Raw genomic sequence first — 21,541 nt, 5'->3', positions numbered from 1 at the left:
TTTTTTTTTTTAACTTGCCACTTGCTGCTCATGTACCTACTTTTCCTCTGTGTAGTTACAGATTTTTCTCTTACTATTCCTTTACTTGATTATTGATGTTAGACTCACAGCATGGTAACTTTCTATTCTCTCTTTTCCTTACTTTTATGGAAGATCAGTACCACACTTGCTTTTTTCCAGTCTTCTGGTATCTCTCCAGTTCTTGAATTTTCAAAAATAATTGTAAGTGATTGAATTGTAAGTATGCTCTATACTTCTTTCATTGGATGAAAGCTTATCTGTGATGCATGTCATCTCAAATTGCTAATTGTGAACATAAACTTTCCAATATTCTCATATTTTAATCAAAATTACATTCCTGCTAAGTTTTCATTAGTTTTATTATAGGGTGTGTGTTTTACTAATTTAAAAAAAAATGTCTACTTTTGTCCAGATTCATGCCATTTATTTTTCATTAGGAGGCTTGTTCTGTGTTTTTCCTTTGTTAAGTTTTTAAGCTGTTGTTTAATTTACAGTTCTACTACTGATAACTTACCTGTTTTTCTTGTTATTCTGATTTTTTCTATGAGACAAAGAATAACTTCTAATATATTTTCTTTTTCTTTTTTTACAACATATTTTTATTATATATGATTTTGCCCTATAAGAAAGTACTGCATATAGGACACTTAATCCTTTAAGTTTTCAGTGTGAAATAAAATTAGATATGAAAACAATTACTCATTTGTGAATTTCTTTTTACAATGTTATTACTCAGCCTTCCTGTTCTACCTTATTCTCGGTTCCTCAGGTTGCCCATAGGTTTCTTAATTTCCGGATTCTGGACTCAAGAATTTCACCTTTATCTCCACTGTTCATTACTCTTCCTCTGTCAGCAGGAATTACTTTAAAAGCTCCTACTCTGCCTCAGGAATTGACTCTTATATTGTTTTACTAAGGAAGTGTCTCTCCAAAGCAACTATAATTTATATGTACTTCAGACAGTTTTAAGGACTTCTCTTGCAGTACTCCTTTTAATGGGGGTAAAACATTCAGTTATGTGTATGTGTAAAGTATAAATAGTGTTTAATGTCCCAACTGAAATCATTAAGAATTGATTTTGCTGACATTTGTTAGCTTTTAAGTTCCTTCTGAAAAAAGTAGTGTTATTTAACTTAAGTATTAGAAAGGTAGTAGGAAGTACCGACTTACAGTTTTGAGGCAGTTTGATATTCTTGTACAAGTCTAGATATATTACTTTAGAAATTCCCCTTAAATTGGCCCAGATGTATATGTTTCTCTTTCCCTCTCTATTAAACTGGATACATAGATTCTGGATGATATAGAAGTATGTGTTATTCTTCTTGACTTTATGTATCTACTTTAGATTTTGCTTCTTTTCTTTCTCTCTTTCCCTCTCTCCTTCCCTCCTTCCCTCCCTCTCTTCCTTCCATCGTTCCTTCTCCCTCTCTCTCCCTTCCTTCTTTCCTTCCTTCCTCCTTTCCTTTCCTTCCCTTTTTTCTTTACTTCCTCTTCCCCTTGCCCTTCCCTTCCCTCTCTCCCCCCTCCCTCCCCCAACATCTCTTTCTCTCTCTCTTTTTCTTTTTTTTTTTTTTTTGAGGGTCTTACCCTGTGCCCAGGCTAGAGTAGCTTTATTAATAAAGTGTTTTTGAAAAACAGAGACTATTTTTTTTTAGCATATTCACCACAGAAGTGGTTTTTCTTTACATAGATTTCTAAATTTTATGGTTAGATTGAAGTTTAATTTCTATTGAGATTCTTCTAATTTAATTTCTTGTTACATCACAGACCATTTTGTCTTTATTTCTCTATAATTGTTGTGTATAATTTAAACTTTAAATGAATTCATACAGGAATCATCTAATTAGAGCTGTGGCTCACATCAGTGTAATAAACCAAAGAGCAGCAACCTCTTTGGTCCTGAGTGCCAATAATGCGACATAATCCCTTCAGTTACTACTGAAGGACCTGGACAAAAGAGAAAGAAAGACAACATGGAGAAAAGGCTTGAGGGAGTAGAGAATAGGAGAAAGAGAACAGAAAGGTAAGAGAAATCTCGGGAGAGGAGGTCAGGGGAAGACCGATGTTGTGACATCAACAATTTCCAGTCACTGTAGCCAGCGCCATGTGCGTTCATTTAACACTGAGCTGGCCCTGATGGGTATAGCGATGAATAAATGGCATAGTTCCTGCCCTTGCGGAGTTTTAACCCTTCAGAGAAGTCACTCAAATATTCAATTGTGATAAAATGTGATAAATGTTAGATAGAGCAAGTACAGAATACTACAATGTGTATCTACTTGACTCCCAGCTTACTTGTTCTCAAAAGCTACTGTAAGAAGTATGAAGTCACACTATCTGAAAGAATTTGCCCTATTCTCAGTTCTTTTCAAAGACAGACCACCCTCAATATGGTAAAGGATTATATTCTTAGTCCTGTTTAAAACTCGGCCGGGCGCATTGGCCCACACCTTGTAATCTCAGCACTTTTGGGGACGCTGAGGTGGGAGGATTGCTTGAGCTCAGGAGTTTTTATTTTATTGCGGAGACAGGGTCTTGCAACATAGCAAGACCCTGTCTCTGCAAAAAAAGTAAAATAAAAATTTATCTGGGCTTGGTGGCACATGCCTATAGTCCCAGCTACTTGGGAGGCTGAGGTGGGAGGATTCCCTGAGCTCAGGAGGTTGAGGCTGCAGTGAGACCTGATTGTACCACTGCACTCCAGCCTGGGTGACAGAGCAAGACCCTGTCTCAAAAAATAAATAAAAATAAATCTCCATTAAAAAGGATTAATATGAATAAGTGTTGTGGCTTAGTGTTCTAAATGTCGAATGGAAAGAGAAATAGTTAACACTTCAGGAGAATTTTAATGAAATACTCTACATTAGGAAGTAGTGGGTTTCTCATCTCATGAGATACTTAAGAAAAGACTAGATGACTTTCAAAGATGTTATGAAAAGAACTTCTGTGAATGGGAGGTTGAATTAGGTGACTGCTGTAAGTCACAATGTAAAGTCATACTTGTGCTTTCTTCTAGAGTATTAGTTTTACTAGATTTGAGAAAACACTTGTTAACTACTTGTTCATGTTATCGGTGAATTTTACATGATATTTTATTGGTTGCAGATGGGGCAACTATATACATAAATTTTCCTTTTAAGTACATGAAAAATTTTTGCATTACTATGCAAGGGTGATTGGGCCAGTTCTGGGCCTGTCATTATATACCTCCTGTTACACATTACCTAAAGAAAAATGGATTGATGAGTAGATCTTTGGCTTGGACCTTGTGAAGTGTGAAGTTTATTCTAGAGTTAAAAGAAGGTTATGGGAGACTATCTAGAGGCAAGTCTAAGAAGAGAGTCAAGGTGAGGTTTATATGATTCTACAAACATCAAAAAGTTGTTTCTGAAGAATTGATTTAGGTAAGGTTTAGATAGCAGTAATTTAAATCTGTTTCCATTCAGTCACTGAACAATTTTTAATCTAATCGGTAATTTGTTTAAAAAGGATGTTTTAGTTAGATTTTTACAATGTTAATTCTAAATGGATTCAGAAGAGTGAGAATACTTAAAGATCACTTTTCCCCTCTCATTTAGATGCTTTTTTTATTCATTTATGAATATGCCATTAACCTTTTAAAATATTTACTAAAAACAATGTATTTAGCTGATTTTAACTGGGTCTTGATAATTATTGATAATCATGTTACATTGCTGTGTGAAACAAAATAAAACCAAAAAACAAGCCAAACAGTCCTAATTTTTCTGTGGCACAGTAACATGGAAATAAATTGCTCATTTCTTTCATAGTACAGTACTCTAATATCTATGAAATATGATGTATTTATCCATTTCTATGTCTTTTGTCACCAAACTGTATATTTTAAATGTCTCTAACAGGAACTTCTTTGGGTTATCTTTAAAAATGAAGAAGTTTAAACACAGTTTTATAAATATATCTGGATTTTGTATACATTGTTTATTAAGATTTTTTTTTTCAACTTTGTTTTTGTACATGTCATCTCATTGGGAAGGGGCTTTGTAATATTGTCAAACAGTTTCTTGACATGTATGTAAAATAGACATTTATCGCCTTTGAATTTGAAAAAGAAAACAAATTATGAGATAAGTTGATTTTTCCCATGGTCTTAATAGGACTTAGATTTTTAATAAAATTCTATTTTTTCTTTGGTTCCGAATTTTTGAATTTTAGTTTGGGAAGAGCAACAAAAGTACTATGATAGTAGTAATTGATAGTGTCATTAGTTGTTGTCTTTAGTAGAGGTAGTAGCTGCTGTACTAATAATAGGAGGAGGAGGATGCCCGTATTTGGCTGGCAAGAAAACCCAGATTTGGACAGCCACAATATTGTGTTAGTGAATGCACTAGAATTAGAAGCCAGATTTGCCAGCCCATTACTGTTTCCATAATACCATACCATCTCAATTTGATGTTTTGAGATAATGGTTGTAAAAGTGCTTTAATGATAAAGTATACAAAGATCAGGTGTTGCTGTAATATAAAATAAACTTTGGCCTCAGTTTACTAAAATGAGAATGTGAAAATAATCAGGATGCTTTGGGCGAAGGCAGGGAGGAGATGACAAGTGAAAGTCAAGTGTGAGATGGGTATGTTGATCAAGTATATTTTACCCATTTAGTGCAGAATTTTGTGGTTGGGTTGGGATTTTTACAGTAGCAGTTCCTAACCCTCAGTCCCCTGCTTAACAGTATGATGACTGGGCATGAAAATGTGGCAGTCAGAGAAGATTAAGAACTCAAAAGTTTCTTTTGGCTAAAGTTAAAACATAAGAATCCCATGCTCTTGGAGCTTAAACTCTTTATGTATGCAAAAAGTAAGACATGCAAATGCTGCACTTTTAGACCGAGAAATAAGTAGGCCTTCTAAATAAATAAACATCTATACCACGTCTAAGTGTAATGTTCATGCCAAGGGTGAAAGTGAGTAGGAAACTTGATTAGGACAGGTGTTGTTACTTTCACTTAGAGAGGGGCCACCTCTTAGAAGAGGAGAAAATTTAGAGGTTCTTTCTTTAGTAGGGGAGGAGGGAGGAAAACTTCAGAGATCATGGGGTGGGTTGAGGAATGGGAGAACTAAACAGTGAGAATATGAAGTTAACATTAAGGGAAGGGAGGAATAAACTGAATGAAAAAGGGGAAAATAGAGGTAACCTAGGTGGGTTTTGTTTATGTTCCTTTGTTAAATTACTGTTGTTCTAGTGGTGACTGGGAGCCAATTACAGGGTTTGGGGGAGATAAGAAAGTGATTCTGGAGAGAAGAGTAAATCCAATTTGAGCAGCAGCATGTGTAACTGCTGAGAAGGGAAGCAGTGCTCCAAGTTAATGAGGAAGATTGATGTACCACTGTTTAAATAGACCTAACTGTTAAATAGACCTATTATTTGTGTCAAAATAGAACTGTATTTTAAAAATTGAAATGTCTTCTTGTATGAAGGAAAAAGTATTTTTTGTACTATTAAATATTGCTTGGGTTCTGGTAGATTTATTGCAAATTCTCTTTCTCTAGGGTTTGGATTCAGGATTTGTTCCTAGTGTCCAAGATTTTGATAAGAAACTTACAGAAGCTGATGCTTACCTACAAATCTTGATTGAACAATTAAAGGTATGGCATTAGTTTGTATATTAAATTTATATAAATAGAAAATGTTACTGAGCTTGATTTTTGAGTAAAAACAGTTACTTGATGTTAATTTACAGCCCTCATGTGGTTCTTCAGCAGTTTTTAAAGCAGACTTAAAAGATCTAGCTGACTTATTCAAAGGTCTTTATCTCTAATTATATTGGTAAATAGCATATTTACATAATGCTTTTTTGGTCATTAAGAAAAAGGTAAATATGTAGGCATAATTAGAAAAAAATAAGGCAAGATTTGGTTCATATTCTGTTTAAAATTTCCATGAAACTGTGTTTTAGTGACTCAATTTCTTTTTTTGTTTGTTATTTTGTTTTTTGAGACAGAGTCTCACTCTGTCACCCAGGCTGGAGTGCAGTGGCACAATCTCAGCTCACTGCAACCTCCGCCTCCCGGGTTCAAGCAATTGTTCTTCTGCCTCAGCCTCCTAAGTAGCTGGGATTACAGAGGTGCCCATATTTTTAGTAGAGACGGGGTTTCACCATATTGGCCAGGCTGGTCTCGAACTCCTGACCTTGTGATCCGCCTGCCTCGGCCTCCCAAAATGCTAGGATTACAGGTGTGAGTCACCGTGCCCTGCCTAGTGGCTCAATTTCTAACACTTTTTTAATTTGAGGGAGATGGAATATGGGGAGGTGGTTTCTCTACCTCTTTTATCATTACTGAAATGAATTGTCTCCTTCAGTTCCTACTTAAAATTAATTAAAAGCAGAGGTGCTGGGAAAAGGACTGTTGATAAACTTGGAAAACAAAGCAGAAAAAAAACTTCAAGTTTGAATTCATAGTTTAATTTTTTAAAAGTCATCTGTTTTCTTTTGCTTATAATTCTTCCAGAGTGATTGATCTTGACCAGTTAAAATGATTTCATACAATAGAATTTGACTTTGATTGAGTGCTTGAAAAAAAAATACATGTTGTCTTGAAAATAACATATAAATCATCCCTGGACAAAATGTGTTTAAGAACAAATGTTTGTTTTTCTGTGTTTAGTGAATGTACATCGTATAGTAAAGTGGCTTGATACTATAACCATTTTTTAAAATCTTGTAGCTTTTTGATGACAAGCTTCAAAACTGCAAAGAAGATGAACAGAGAAAGGTAACTTCCATAACTGTGCTTTTGACGTTAAAAATTTTAAATTCAGCCTTTTGGAGAACACTAAGTATCTTAGTGTGTTTTTACTTACTATAATAATATTATTGACCTAGTATAATATTACTGCCATATGGACCTCAAGGGTACTTTTCTGATAAATTTCTGTTATGGTTTCATAATTAAACAAAAGGATAATATACAGAGTTGTGGAGTTTTTTTGGTTTTGTTTTGTTTTGAGATAGTCTTGCTCTGTTGCCCAGGCTGGAGTGCATTGGCACGATCTCAGCTCACTGCAACCTCCACCCTCTTGGTTAAAACGATTCTCCTGTCTCAGCCTCTCAAGTAGCTGGGATTACAGGCATGTGCCACACCTGGCCAATTTTTGTATTTTTAGTAGAGACAGGGTTTCACCATGTTGGCCAGGCTGATTTCGAACTCCTGACCTCAGGTGATCCACCCACCTCGACCTCCCAAAGTGCTGGGATTACAGGTGTGAGCCACCACACCCAGCCCAGAGTTTTAATATAATACCTTTTCTGTATCATATTCCTAGGAGTAAGTTATTTCCTTTTCATGTATCATATGTTGAAGGTAGAAAGTTGGTTACATATGGTCACTTCAGATACCAATAAACTAACCAGCAAGAATGTTCAGAATAAATAAAAAGCCATATATGAAGAAACAAATCAAATACTGCTTTAATTATGGTTCTGCTATTGTCCCCCACTTGCATTTCTGACAGCTACTTTGTAGTTTGCATATTGTCTTTTTTCTAATTAACATTTTTCCTCTCCTTGGCTTTTTTTTTTTTTTTTTTTTTTTTTTTTTGCTCTTCTGTTGACTGTATAGCCTTGCATTTGGCTCTTTTATACCTGTTAATAGTAACTCGTGTTATAACTCACCTTTCATTTTTAGTTTTGGAATTTAGTCCCATGTCGTTTTAAAACAACTTAGGAAAGATAAATGTGATTTTAAAATAAGTGAAATTCGTAGAAAAGCCAAAACTTGCTTTCAGGTAAGGAATAAGAATTTTTTGTTGTTGTTTTTTGTTTTGTTTTGAGATGGAGTCTTGCTCTGTCGCCCAGGCTGGAGTGCAGTGGCGTGATCTCAGCTCACTGCAAGCTCTGCCTCCCAGGTTCACGCCATTCTCCTGCCTCAGCCTCCCAAGTAGGTGGGACTACAGGTGCCTGCCACCACGCCCAGCTAATTTTTTGTATTTTTAGTAGAGGTGGGGTTTCACCATGTTAGCCAGGATGGTCTCGATCTCCTGACCTCATGATCCGCCCACCTCGGCCTCCCAAAGTGCTGGGATTACTGGCTCAAGCCACCGTGCCCAGCCAGGAATAAGAATGTTTATATTATTCTTACAAACCTTAAATTGAATCACGTGAATTTTATTAAAGAGAGCATATAATTCATAAAAGTCTGGAATTTTTATACAAATAATTGATTTAGATAAAAAACAAAATACAACAAAAAGTACTCCCTTCCCAACTTGCTTGTACTAACTTAGAATGAGTACATTTTGGTAAAATTCTTTAAATGACTAGCCAGTAAAAAATAACTGTGCTTCTTTGTGCTTCTGATTATTTCTGTTTAAACTTATTATTTTTCACAGAAAATTGAAACTCTCAAAGAGACAACAAATGTAAGTTATATATTTGATACATTCTGACTTTGCATTAGAAAATGTTTTAAAAAGTTATTTCTATTTTAAGCTGCCACTATTGATGACAGCAATTGAGATGTTAGTTTTTATGAATTTATACAGGGGTGCTTAAGCATTGTATTTTTTTTTTAAGGAATTTAAAATAATACTAATAGAATAAGCCCCTTAATCGAAATTGACTTCATGTACCATTTACCTGTTTCTGGTCTCGTCTGAAATCTTGATAAAAGGTGTCTTCCACGCACAGTGGATATGTTATTTCGTATTTTTTAAAAATTAATTAATTTCTTTGATTCTTAAGGCAGGGTCTTACTATGTTGTCCAGGTCTCAACTCCTGGGCTCAAGTGATCCTCCTGCCTCAGCCTTCAAAAGTGGTGGGATTGGCCAGGCGCGGTGGCTCACACCTGTAATCCCAGCACTTTGGGAGGCCGAGGTGGGCGGATCACCTGAGGTTGGGAGTTCCAGACCAGCCTGACCAACATGGAGAAACCCCATCTCTACTAAAAATACAAAATTATCCAGGCGTGGTGGCTTATGCCTGTAATCCTAGCTACTCTGGAGGCTGAGACAGGAGAATCGCTTGAACCGGGGAGGCAGAAGTTTCAGTGAGTTGAGATCATGCCATTGCACTCCAGCCTGGGCAACAAGAGCGAAACTGTGTCTCAAAAAAAAAAAAAAAAGTGATGGGATTATAGGCATGAGCCACTGCAGCTGGCTTCTTTCTTATTAAAATATATTATAATTCAAGTTTTCTGATATAGTGGACTTCTGACATTATATAATGGGCTACTTATGAGATGTGTACCTTGCTCAAAATTTTAAAACAGGTAAAATAATAATTTGATTCACCAGTGTTTTGACAGGATCCTTTATTCTCCATACTTCCATCAAAGTCTTTTTATTTTTTTTTAAGAAACAGGGTCTTGCTGTGTCATCCAGGCTGGAGTACAATGGTGCAGTCATAGCTCACTGCAGCTTCGAACTCCTGGGCTCAGACAATCCTCCTGCTTCAGCCATTTGAGTAGCTAGGGCTATAGGCACACGCTACCACACACAGCTAATTTTTATTTTAATTTTTTATAGAGATGGGATTCTGCTATGTTGCCTAGGCTGGTCTCCTAGCCTCAAGCGATCCTCCTTCTTTGGCCTACCAAAGCAGTGGGATTACAGGTGTGAATCACCATACCCAGCCTATCAATGTCTTAGGTAGATTTCTTAGGGTTGCTTGCTGTTGATGTAAGAATTCGTAAGTTAATCAGATTCGTACGTCTTTCTGTTTGAAGTGTTGAAAAACCATTTAGAGCCAGGCACGGTGGCATGTGCATGTAGTGCCAGCTACTCAGGAGGCTGAGACAGGGGGATCGCTTGAGTCTCTGAGTTTGAGGCTGCAGTGTGCTATAATTGTGCCTGTGAATAGCCACTGCAATCCAGCGTGATCAGCATAGTGAGACCTTGTCTCTTAAAAAAAAAAAAAAAAAATTAGATATTATTTAGTATAAATTAACAATTTGTGGCATTCGTTAAAATTCATAGAACTGCTAATGAATAACTTCATTTGGCATTATCAGCATACTAGAACCCACTAGATCCAAAGAGGATATTTCTTGTGTAGTATAGACTTAAACTCTATACATTTGAACTGATTTTTATATTTTAAGCTTTAACATTATATATCCATTTATTTGAGCCAAGATCCTAAAATCAGTGTTTTGTTTTTATAGAGCATGGTAGAATCAATTAAACACTGCATTGTGTTGCTGCAGATTGCCAAAGTAAGTAAATTTTACTTTCAATTACCTTTGTGTATGGAGTTCAAAAATTATAATGGCGTTTTTCTTTAATAGCAAAAAAACTCAGATCTGAAACATAGTACCTTTCTACATTAAACTGTATTGTGAGCTTATTCTATGGAACAACTGTTGTGTTTGGATATTATCTTAGCTACTGTTTCTGGTAATGTCATTTCTGGTAGCTGGGAAGGAGGGGAGCATGTTTGAATGACTCATCCCTTCCTTCCATTTCATCCATTATCACTGCTTAGAACAGGGACATATTTTACAAAACCTTCCACAAAAAAAGTTTATCTTAGAAAATAGAGAAGTAAGTTCTGACAGTTATTGTCCATAATGAAGAATATAATAGAGATATATTTTTTAAATTTTTACGGACTTTTTTCTGGTAGTGAACTACGTTAGTGGATTTTAATTATTCTTCCTTATTCATGGAACAAAATATATTTTGAATTATTGTGGGTTAAAAATTTCATATATGTTGTCTCTTTTTCTGAAAAATTTTGGTGTGTTCAACCTAAATATATATTTTATTGCCTGAGAGTTTCTGAAATAAGAATATTATTGTTTGAGAATAGGAATTTTTAAAACTATTTCTACCTCACTACACCCCTTTATTTCCAGCAAGTGGCTAGCGAGGGGTGGGTGACCAGCTCCACAGCCCAGTTGAGAAATGTTGTTTGAATGAGTTTATAATTACTCATCTCTTTTACTTCTTCAGTTGCATATGTTTGTTTGCCAAATCATAGAGACTTTTAACCTACTGTTGTTAATGACACAATAGCATAGGACAATCCATTTGCATTTGGATAGTAAGGATATTTAGCTTATAAATTAAATGGGGCAATGTCATTTTCTTTTGAGGCCTGATTTAAAATATATTTTTTATTTTTTGAGACAGTCTCGCTCTGTTGCCCAGGCTGGAGTGAAGTGGCACAATCTCAGCTCACTGCAACCTCTGCCTCCTGGGTGCAACTGATTCTCGTGCCTCAGCCTCTTGAGTAGTGAGGTTACAGGCATGCACCACCACGCCTGGCTAATTCTTATTATATTTTTAGTAGAGATGGGGGTTTCACCATGTTACCCAGGCTGGTCTGAACTCCTGGCCTCCCAAAGTGCTGGGATTACAGGTGTGAGCTACCAAACCCAGCCCAATATATTATACTTAAAGTGTCAGAACTTAGGGCTTATGTTCTGTTTCTAGATGTTAGTGATATCTAGATATCCTATGTATGTGTCTAAATTTTTCATTTCCTGTTGTAGATCATAGTATATTCCAAAGCCAAGCAGAAGGAAAGATAGGATTGGAGGCACAAAAGAGATAAAGTTTTTATTTTAGTTTTTCTTGGCTCTGGAATTACATAGGTGAGTAGAAGCACCTATAGTTATCCAAAAGCTTACCTACAGATAACCAGTAAACTACACCATGCCCTGTTTGAGTGACTAGGTATTTTAGGGAATACATACTGCCTTCTATTGAAGATTGGGGAAGCAGAGGAGCTGATACAGTGTTTAAGCCAGTTTGGGTGATCTCTGAAAATCATTCAGGACTTTAGATAGTTGTACAGTAGGTCAGCCTAGCCTATTTCAGTAGCTCACTGTTTAGCCACTCATCGAGAACATTTTTAGTGTAATTTGTACTTGCTACCTGTCTGTGTTAGCCCAGCTTAATAAAACTACGTTTTAGGGTTCTTCGCAATGGATAACTTGGATCACGTAAATGAAATTTGGCCTTTTATTTATTCCAGAAGGAAGTTTTATTGTTGTTAAGTCTTCTTAGGTACAAATACAATCCTCAATTATATTTGTACTGTATATGGACTCTGTATCTTTAAACTTAATTTAAATGTAAATGAGACCGTGTCACTTGCCTGCTCAAATACCCCTGATGTTTTCCATCTCATTTGGAATGAAATAGAAACTACTTATGTTCACTGCCCTCTTACCTGTCTCTTACCCTTGCTTGGTCACACCATTCCAGTAACATAGGCTCATTTCTTTTTCTCAGGCAAGACAAGCTTTCCCCCCTCCACCCCCGCCCCCGGCTTTAGGGATTTTTACTTGCTGTTCCCTCCACGTGGAGGGCATTTACCACAGATTTCCACTAGGCTCACTCTCTCACTTTATTCATATTTCTGCCACAAGGAACATCTTTGGAAAGACTTTTCCTGACTCCTGTATCTAAAATAGCCTATACCTCCCACTGGTTTCTTTTTCTTCGTGGCCTTGTATCACTAGTCAAGTTTACACGATATATTTGTTTGTTTATCTCTTTATTGACTGTCTACCCTAGAGTACAATCTTGGTGAGGAATTTGCTCGTCTTACCACTTGTATTAGTCTGCATGGGCTGCCATAACAAAATACCATAGACTGGGTGGCTTAAAGAACAGTTTATTTTCTCACCGTTCTGGAAGCCAGAAGTCCAAGATCAACATTCTGGCCTGTTCAGTTTCTGATGAGGGTCCTTCTCTTGGCCTGTAGATAGCCATATCTTCACATAGTCTTTCCTTGGTGAGTATGCACAGAGAGAGGGAGCGTGCACGTGTGAGATAGCAAGCTGTTTGGTTTCTTTTCTTACAAGGACACTAATCTTATTGAATCAGGGCCCCACCCTTATGATCCCATTTAACCTTAGTTACTTCTGTAGAGGTCTCATCTCCAAATATAGCCACCTTTGGGGTTAGGGCTTCAACACAGGAATTTGGGGAGGGACACAAACATTCAGTCCATAACCCCATTGTATCCTCAGTGCCTACAGTTGCTTACCATATAGGAGGTGCCTGATAAATAACTGAATTACTGAGTGATTTTTCTAATGCATTACTTTTAATGGTTGCATGGTTTAGTATTTTCACTGTATGTATGATTTTTTTTACTTAGCCATCTCTCTGATGTGCTGTGATGACCATCCCTATAAACTAATCTTTAGGTAAATTTAATCAGTTAATCTATGATTAAGATAAAAGATTTTAAAATAATAACAACAGTCAACTTTGCATAGTCTTAAAGAGCATGGATTATGGCCCCCAGACTGAGTTTGAATCCAAGCCCTACCACTGGAACAAGTTTATTTATCCTTTCTGTGCTTTGGTTTATATTCCATATACAAGAGGGTAATAGTAATGTCTGTCTCTTACTGATGCTGTGAGACTAAATGATTATTTGTGATGCTCTTGGTAGCTGGCATGTAATAAGCTCTAAATAAGTGTTTATTAAATTTTAAAAAAAGAAGGATGCAAATTTTAAAGTGACAGTAACACATCTGGTAAAAGTTGGAGAACTTCCATTGAGTACTGATGGAAATATAAATTGTTATAGCCACTTTGGCAGACTCTTATTCACTGGCAGGTTAATAAAATACCAGAATCAACTACTTTGAGGGAGATAATGCCGTTTGAGACCCCACAGTGATATGAGAAGATAGCTAATTTGATACCTTTCTTGTTTGGGGCTGATTAGTATCAGCTTCTTAGAGGCAGCATGCTGTAAGTAAAAATTTTAATTTTAAGCTCCTTCCAGTTTTGATTCTTTGATTTGAATTCCTATTCCCAGTAGATTCTCTCCTGCCTAAATGATTAGTGTATTGGTTCCTAAACTTTACTGCATATTGGAGTCATTTGGAAATCAGTTCTGATTCCTGGCTCCCATCCCTAGACATTGTGTTATAATTCTGTTGTGTGGAGTATCACCTGGGTATTGGGATTATTTTAAACCCCCTGGGTGGTTTTAATGTGCAACAAAGTTTTGAGACCACCTGGTTAGTGGAATTTTCAAGTGGGCTTTGTTATCTCAGAAGACATCCTTCCCCTTACCCTTGGTGGAGACAACTGATGTTCTTCTCCTGGGAGACTGCAGTGGAGCTGGGGAGTAAGGGGAGAGAAGGGGAGTAGGGCAGGACAGAGTGAAGATAAGCTAGGAGGCCCCTGCAGGTGGAGACTTAACCAGTATCACAGTCAGGTGATGTGACCACATACCGCAACTCAGAATGCCTGTCAGAATGGCATGTGCCAGGGGGTTGACTGTGATTTACTAGAACACTATTTTTGCATTGTTTAATTATCACTGAAATTGAGAAAAAGGCTATGCTAGACATGCTTTGGTTTTGAGGTATAGTTGCTACAAACTTAAACTCTGGTTGATTTTCACCAGTTAAATCATGCGGTAAAACAGTATTTCAATACAATTAAAATCAGGCACTTTAAATGGTTATTCTTACAGGCAAAGGTAGAGACTACTAACATTTTTCAAGGTAGACACAGATCAATTTGATTTATGTAGTTTTTATAGTCTTGCATAAAATAGATGCAAATAAATACTGTTGATTACTTAGAATTTGAGGCTTTAATTTTGTCAGTTCCTGTTGACTATCCTAAGTCTAGACCAGTGCTATACAATAAAAATATGAGAGCTATAAATGTATTTTAAAATTTTCTTATAACATTTCGAAAGGTAAAAAGAAACAAGTGAGATTAATTTTAATAATGTATGTTAGTAACCCAGTGTACCAAAAATATTATTTCAACATGTAATCAGTATAAAAATTTACTAATGAGATAGTTCATATTCTCTCTCTCTTCTTTCTTACTCTCTCTCTCATTTTTTAAGAGATAGTGTCTTGCTCTGTCACTCAGACTGGAGTGCAGTGTCACAATCATAAATAACTCACTGCAACCTCAAACTCCTGGGTTCAAGCAATCCTCCTGCCTCAGCCACCTGAGTAGCTGGGACTACAGGTACTCACCACTGTGCCTGACTAATTTTTAAATTTTTTGTAGAGACAGGGTCTCGCTTTGTTGCTCAGACTGGTCTCAGACTCTTGGCTTCAAGTGATTCTCCATCCTCAGCCTTCCAAAATGCTGGCATTACAGGCATGACTCTTTCTCTTTTTGCACCAAGTCTTCAAAGTCATGGATGTTCTTTAAGCCACCTAGTCTATGGTATTTTGTTATGGCAGCCCAAGCAAATTAATACAAGTGGTAAGATGAGCAAAGTCCTCACCAAGATTGTACTCTAGGGTAGACGGCCAATAAAGAGATAAATAAACAAATGGTTTATTTCAATGGTTTTTGTTATATTTACAAAATTGTACAGCCATCACCATAATCTAATTTTAGCATACTTTTATCACCGCAAAAAGAAACCCTATACCTATTAAGCAAACATTTTCTATATAGATTTTCTATATAGATGGTCCCTGACTTAACAATGGTTTTACTTAGGATTCTTCGACTTCATGATGGCAGAAAAGTAATATGCATTCAATAGAAACTGTACTTTGAATTTTGAGTTTTGGTTTTTTCCCAGGCTACTGGTAATGCTATATGATCTTCTCTCACTATACTGGGCAGTGGCAGCAAGCCACAGCTGCCAGTTCGCCACGTGATCACAAGGGTAGCCAGCTGAAACTCTGCACTGTGTACTGTGTTGCGAGATGGTTTTTGCCCAACTGTAGGCTAATGTAAGTGTTCTACAACACGTTTAAGGTAGGTTAGGATAAGCTATGCTGTTTGGTAGGTTAGATAAATTAAATGCATCTTTGACTTAACAGTATTTTCAACTTAAGATGGGTTTATTGGGAGGTAAACTCCATCGTAAGTTGAGGAGCGTCAGTGCCTCCCTTTCTCTTCCAACAGCCTCCTACCCTCCACCCCATCCAGCCCTTGGCAACTATTAATCTACTTTCTCTCTCTAGATTTGTCTATTCTTGACTCTTCATGTAAGTTGAATCTTACAATATGTGGTCTTTTGTGACTAGCTTCTTTCACTTAACATCATGTTTTCAAAGGTTCATCCATGTAGAGATCACTTTTGCCTGGAATTTTGAACGTGACTACAGTTCTACAGGATATTTCCACGATGAACTTAGTTAAATCCCTATATAGAAAAATAATTGCCATGCTGTTGGTGTTGATTGTTGTGTAGCCAGAGTTAGAATTGTGTTTGGCTAAGAATGTACACATGGAATTAAAATCTTAGTGGAGGCAGATAAATCATGTTCTAACATTATTACTTACCTAGTAAATAAGCTTTCTTGTAGGAGAAATACACAAGGAGTTACTTACATGTAAGAATGAAGTTAATATTTTTAACATTTTTCCTTAAGGACCAGAGTAATGCGGAGAAGCACGCAGATGGAATGATAGTAAGTTTAATGTAATCTTTTTGTTTCCCTTTACTTCTGCAGAGCATTATAACCAGTCATATCAGGAGAAGCCTGAATTACTACTCATTTTTCAATGCCAACTACTCACTGCTTTTTGTTGTTGACTCTTGCAGTTTCCTTTAAGCTCCCTTCTTTCAGCAATCATTTGCAGGGGAAATGACAATCTTAAAATTTTTCTAAGTGTGGGTTCAGATTGAATCACTTTACATGTATTAACTTGAAGGGTTAATCATGGTATGAATACTCAGCTTTTACAATTAAATAATGCATAACTCAGTGCCACATTTCTTGTCTAATTTCTTTTTTTCTCAGATGAAAGTGGGGGTGGGGGGAGTACAATATTGAAACACACCTTAATCTATTTGAATATATTTATAGGTTCCTATTATTTTATCTTTTATTTTTAGTTTTTGTGTGTGTGTTAACCATCATGGTTAATGTGGTATGTACTGCATTTTTGTTGGAACAATTTACAACATGAATTCTTTCTCTTATAACCATCTTCTCACTCTTTCCTCTCTCTTATCTTTTTACCTTTCCTTTATATTCAACTTCCCCTCCAAAAAGAAAGAAGAAAATTGTATTGTTAGTATTTCCCAGATGGAAATAAAAGAGTTTGAAGGTTTGTGGTTTGTGCTTACCCTAGTTTTATGGTAACTGAGTGACCTTAGTCTGTATTCCTGAAGCAGGAGGCAGCTTTTTTGTTTGTCCTAGACTTTACAAATGCCAGCTTGTCTGAGATCTGGAAAAACATTCTGTAAATTTTCAAAAACATCTCCTGATTGTACTTGAAAGGATGAGCATGTTATCTTTATATTTGGTTTAAAAATTTTTTTAAGTTAAATCTGTGTTTGCGTATTTCTTAAGAAAGCAGAAGTAAAATAAGCATGTTTGGAATTTGAATTAAATATATCAGAATTTTTGTCAGTTCAAAGTATGATCCATGGTGATATAATACAATTGTATGATATAAATGTAATACAAACTGAAATAATATCTCTTCATGAGATACTATCGAAGATTGTTAGCCTCATAGGAAAGGACTGTATGTATTGTCTAGCATTTTATGGTCTCCAAAGACTCCAAAGGAAAATCATGTTGGCTGTTATTTTTATCTCTTTTCCCTCAAAGCCAAATTAGTTATGTTAAATAAAACAGGCAGGATTTTATAAAACATACCAAAAACACTTGATCATTTGCAATGAAAAACATCTAGAAAGTTTATACTCATAGAAAATTTAACCTAATAGAAAAATATCTTTGAATCATTTGCCCAGGGACTAGAGCATATTTTCCTTAAGAATTTTTATTTTGAAAAAATAGAGGAACTATTCATGGAATAGGCCTTAGAGGCAGGCTGCTTGGGTTCAAATAAAATAGCCCTGCCACTCACTACCTGTGACCTTGGCAAATTACTTAACCTTTCTGAGTCTTAATTTCTTTTCCTGTAAAAAAAGCTGAAAGGTTCTACCTTAGAAGTTTGTTGTAAGGTACAGAACAAGCACATAGTATTCAATAAATGTTAGCTATATGTACATGTATGTGTATGTGCAATACATTGTATTACGTGGGTTTCGTTAATGTCAAAACAGATTAGGGCTGAGTAGTATTATTTTTGCTTCTCAAGTTCTGCGCATTTATTTTTAAAGCAAGTTGTAGAATGTAATGTGACATATTTTAGCCTGAAGTTGACTGACCAAGGACTGTGGATAAGTGTAGCATAGTTATTTTTTCTATCAAAAACAACAACAATAACAAAAAGATTGAGTACTTTTGATATACATGTTGTCAAAAGACAAAATTACAACAAATTTAATCATAGATCTAATTGGCTTTTATTCAAGATGCATGAATCGGATCAGCCTCCATTCTACAAAATAGAATGAGAGGTCTCACTGGGCAGTGGCAAAGCAGTGGGTTTTGTAAGGTGAGAACTGTAACAGGAAAAAATGCTGATTGGTTAACATCAGATTACTTTTCTTTTAAGGGTTAAAACAGTGAGCATTTCCGTATTACACTGATTCGGATAGACTGGAATCTCCTATTTTCAGAAAAAAAAAACAACCTGGTCTATTTTGGGATCCACTTGCTTCCTTAGAGTTTAATGATACGGCATTTAACAAGAGTGACTCCATTTTGGTTTGGTCTAATCTGTTGGGCCCTAGTACAAGAGCTCAATCCAAAACAGTGGCCTCTCATAATTTTTGTTTAACAGTGCACAAAGTTTTTAAGTGTTTTCTTTGGTTGACCAGCCTAATTGTAAGAACGTTTCATCTGGAAAATAAAAGATTACATCCAAAAGAGAATTCTGGTCCCTTGTTCCAAAGTTATTTTATTTCTTATTCCCTTCAGTGGGTGGGGTAAGGAGGTGTGACATATTCTCACTGCTATATATCAAAGCGTTAATGGTGAAATTTTGTCTTTGTAAAGCATTTGGAGTTATTTTCGAGAAAAGCGCTGTGTAAACAAGGAATTTATTTTAAGAACAACTCCATGTTTGTTGAGATACTTGTTTAGTTATTATGGCTTGGTCTAGTATCTGAAAATAGAATCAAAGTAATAACCAGAAAACCCTTAGCACCCATGTAAATACAGACTCTTTATTTTGCAGACCGGGAAACTGAGGCCCATAGAGGATAAGAGACTTAAAGATTCTAAGCTATTAAAAACTCCAAGTCTCTGTTTCTTTGCTTTTCTCAGTGCTTCAAAACATTCCCCACTTCAGTTTCGTAGTTGTTTTTTTTTTTAATTATTACTGATTGTTTTGGGGGTGTTTTCTCTAAGTGTCCTTCATTTTTCAGTTAAAGTATTTATGGCAGATAAACTATTTTAGTGACAAGAATCAGAATTCCTGTGTTCAAGTCACTTGATTGAAAAGACCTTATTTAATGAGTTTTAGATATTCATGCAGAAAGAGGGCTGGGTTTTTTTGGTTTTAAATTTTCTTTAACAGTCCTGAACACAGTGTATGTTTGTTTGTTTTTCACATGGCCTGGAAAAAAATTTTTAACTTAGATATTACGTGAGAATGCTACAAAAACTTTACCATTACCTCAGTTTCTATTATTAGGTGATTTTAAGTTTTTACAACTGCTTTTTTGGGCTTATTTATTGGCAAAGTATTTCCCTTATATTTCTGTTTTAGTATCTTCTGTTATAAGCACTACTTAATATATATGTGAAGTTCAGTTTTCCAGATCAATTAAAGGTAAAGAACTTACATTTTTATTTCTTGGGTTTGCCCAGTTTAGTCTTCTAAATGGTAAATGTAAACTTTGCTGTGGTAAAGACTTTGGTTTAACATGTACACACTCGCACCCCCCTGCTGCCCTATCAGTAAGTTATGGAGTTTTCTTTTTAAAATGCCTTCATGCTGTCAGAATAATTTCTTGACTTAGAATCAGAGAATCCTAGACTTTTCTCCCCTCTAAAATTAACTACATGTCTGAATTTTTCTCCCTCTCTTCTAAATCCTCAGAAAGCAAGCCCTCTTCTCTACACTCCCCAATTAGAAGATACATCTCTTTCTCTTTAGTGACCATAAAACTAGACACACAGTCAGCCTTCTGCATCTGTGGATTCAACCAACCATGGATTAAAAATATTTGAGGAAAAAAAAAAGTACCTCTTTACTGAATATGTATATACTGTTTTCCTTGTCATGATTTCCTAAACAATACAGTATAATGGTGATTTATATAATATTTACATAATATTAGGTGTCATAAGTAATTTAGAGATAATTTAACTTATATGGGAGCGTATGTGTAGGTTGTATGCAAATACTACACGATATTTTATCAGGGACTTGAGTGTCTGTGGATTTTGGCATCCTCGGGGGTGCTTGGAACCAGTCCCCCTGGATACCTGAGGAGTGACTGTACTGTGTGATAGCAGCAGTATGGGATGGAAAGATGAGATCCTAGTGGTGCAGGTACATTAGTTGGACATTTGGTGTAACTCACTAAAAGTGAAAAAAACAGAGAAACAATATTTGTGGTGAATTAAGAAATTGAGAAGCTCCGAATTGAATTGAGAGGTGGTTTTGACTTCCTGAAATCTCCCCACACCATTTTATAACTCCTCAGTTTTTCCATTTAGCTTTACCTTCTTCTGTGACAGAGATTCATTCATTTTCTTTCCTTACTATGCTTTAAGCAACTCTTACACTTCTGTATAGAAAAGGTGTTTCATTTCCTCTTTTCATTTTGATCAACATATCTATATAGCTACCCTCAGGATTTTGCAGTCATAAATGTGGGCATTTGGGAGGGTAGCATGAGAAGAGCATTTAATTAAAAATAACTATATTGTGTTTCTTTATTTTAGAGTACTATTAATCCCGTAGATGCAATATATCAACCTAGTCCTTTGGAACCTGTGATCAGCACAATGCCTTCCCAGACTGTGTTACCTCCAGGTAATTTGGGAAAATGTTTCTTAGATTCATTGATGAGAAAAAAATAATTTGTGTGGCTGTCATAGCAGTCTTAGCTATTACTTTTTATTTTTGGTTTTCCTTGTTTTTAATAAATAAAAGGACTCAAAAAATAATACAGCCGAAAGTGAACTGAAAAAAGATGATAATGTTTTGATATTGGGGCTTTACTGAAGTGTGATGAAAGTGGTTTTGTTATTCAAAGTGAGATAGAAAACAAACTTGGTTACTACGATTTGGATTCACTGGTAGAACAGGATTCTATGACTCAGAATTCATGGCTAGCGAGGAAAAATTACTATACCTTATTCTGGATAAGCCAGGGATGTTCCGTTTTGGGGTATTCTGTGTAGCTCTGAACAATACAAATGGTATGTTCATGGTAGATTTTAAGATAATGAGAAAGTGAAGAAGGAAATTTATGATGCCTACTGATCACATGACATCTGGGTTTTGTTTTGTTTTGTTTTTGTATAAAGCAATAAATGCAATTTTTTAAAAACTGGCAAAGAAGGGCTCAGGGCCAATACCTAGCTACACTGACTGATTCCTTTTGCCTTTTGTTATATCCAACATTTCTATGTTCTCGATGGCATAGTGAAGTCAGAAATTGTACTGTAAAAGGGAAAACTCTTTAAAAGTACTAGTAAGTATGTGAAATCCTTTTGTGAGTTTTTACTTCTTAAGTGAATTAGCTTAAACTACCTC

The 21,541-nt window shown here is 35.8% G+C and overlaps 1 protein-coding gene across 16 annotated transcripts in view; it reads left to right on the top strand.

Annotated features, from left to right (window-relative positions):
• The window catches only part of OSBPL9 (oxysterol binding protein like 9), a 209,917-nt gene that overhangs the window by 161,287 nt on the left and 27,089 nt on the right, over nucleotides 1-21,541 (top strand). For 7 of the 16 annotated variants that reach the window (XM_031001680.3, XM_055348572.2, XM_055348614.2 and 4 more), the window contains 6 exons: nucleotides 5,550-5,645; nucleotides 6,726-6,773; nucleotides 8,389-8,418; nucleotides 10,162-10,212; nucleotides 16,336-16,374; nucleotides 20,725-20,815. In XM_031001680.3, the coding sequence (XP_030857540.2) occupies nucleotides 5,550-5,645; nucleotides 6,726-6,773; nucleotides 8,389-8,418; nucleotides 10,162-10,212; nucleotides 16,336-16,374; nucleotides 20,725-20,815 (355 nt within the window). Of the gene's footprint in view, nucleotides 1-153; nucleotides 223-5,549; nucleotides 5,646-6,725; nucleotides 6,774-8,388; nucleotides 8,419-10,161; nucleotides 10,213-16,335; nucleotides 16,375-20,724; nucleotides 20,816-21,541 lie in introns of all 16 variants that reach the window. The other 9 variants (XM_031001674.3, XM_055348611.2, XM_055348625.2 and 6 more) reach the window with 3 other exon arrangements.

Source organism: Gorilla gorilla, chromosome 1 (genome assembly GCF_029281585.2).
Source record: "Gorilla gorilla gorilla isolate KB3781 chromosome 1, NHGRI_mGorGor1-v2.1_pri, whole genome shotgun sequence".
Lineage (NCBI taxonomy): Eukaryota > Metazoa > Chordata > Mammalia > Primates > Hominidae > Gorilla > Gorilla gorilla.
Note: the sequence above shows the minus strand (reverse complement) of the source record. Positions and strands in the feature narration are given on the sequence as shown.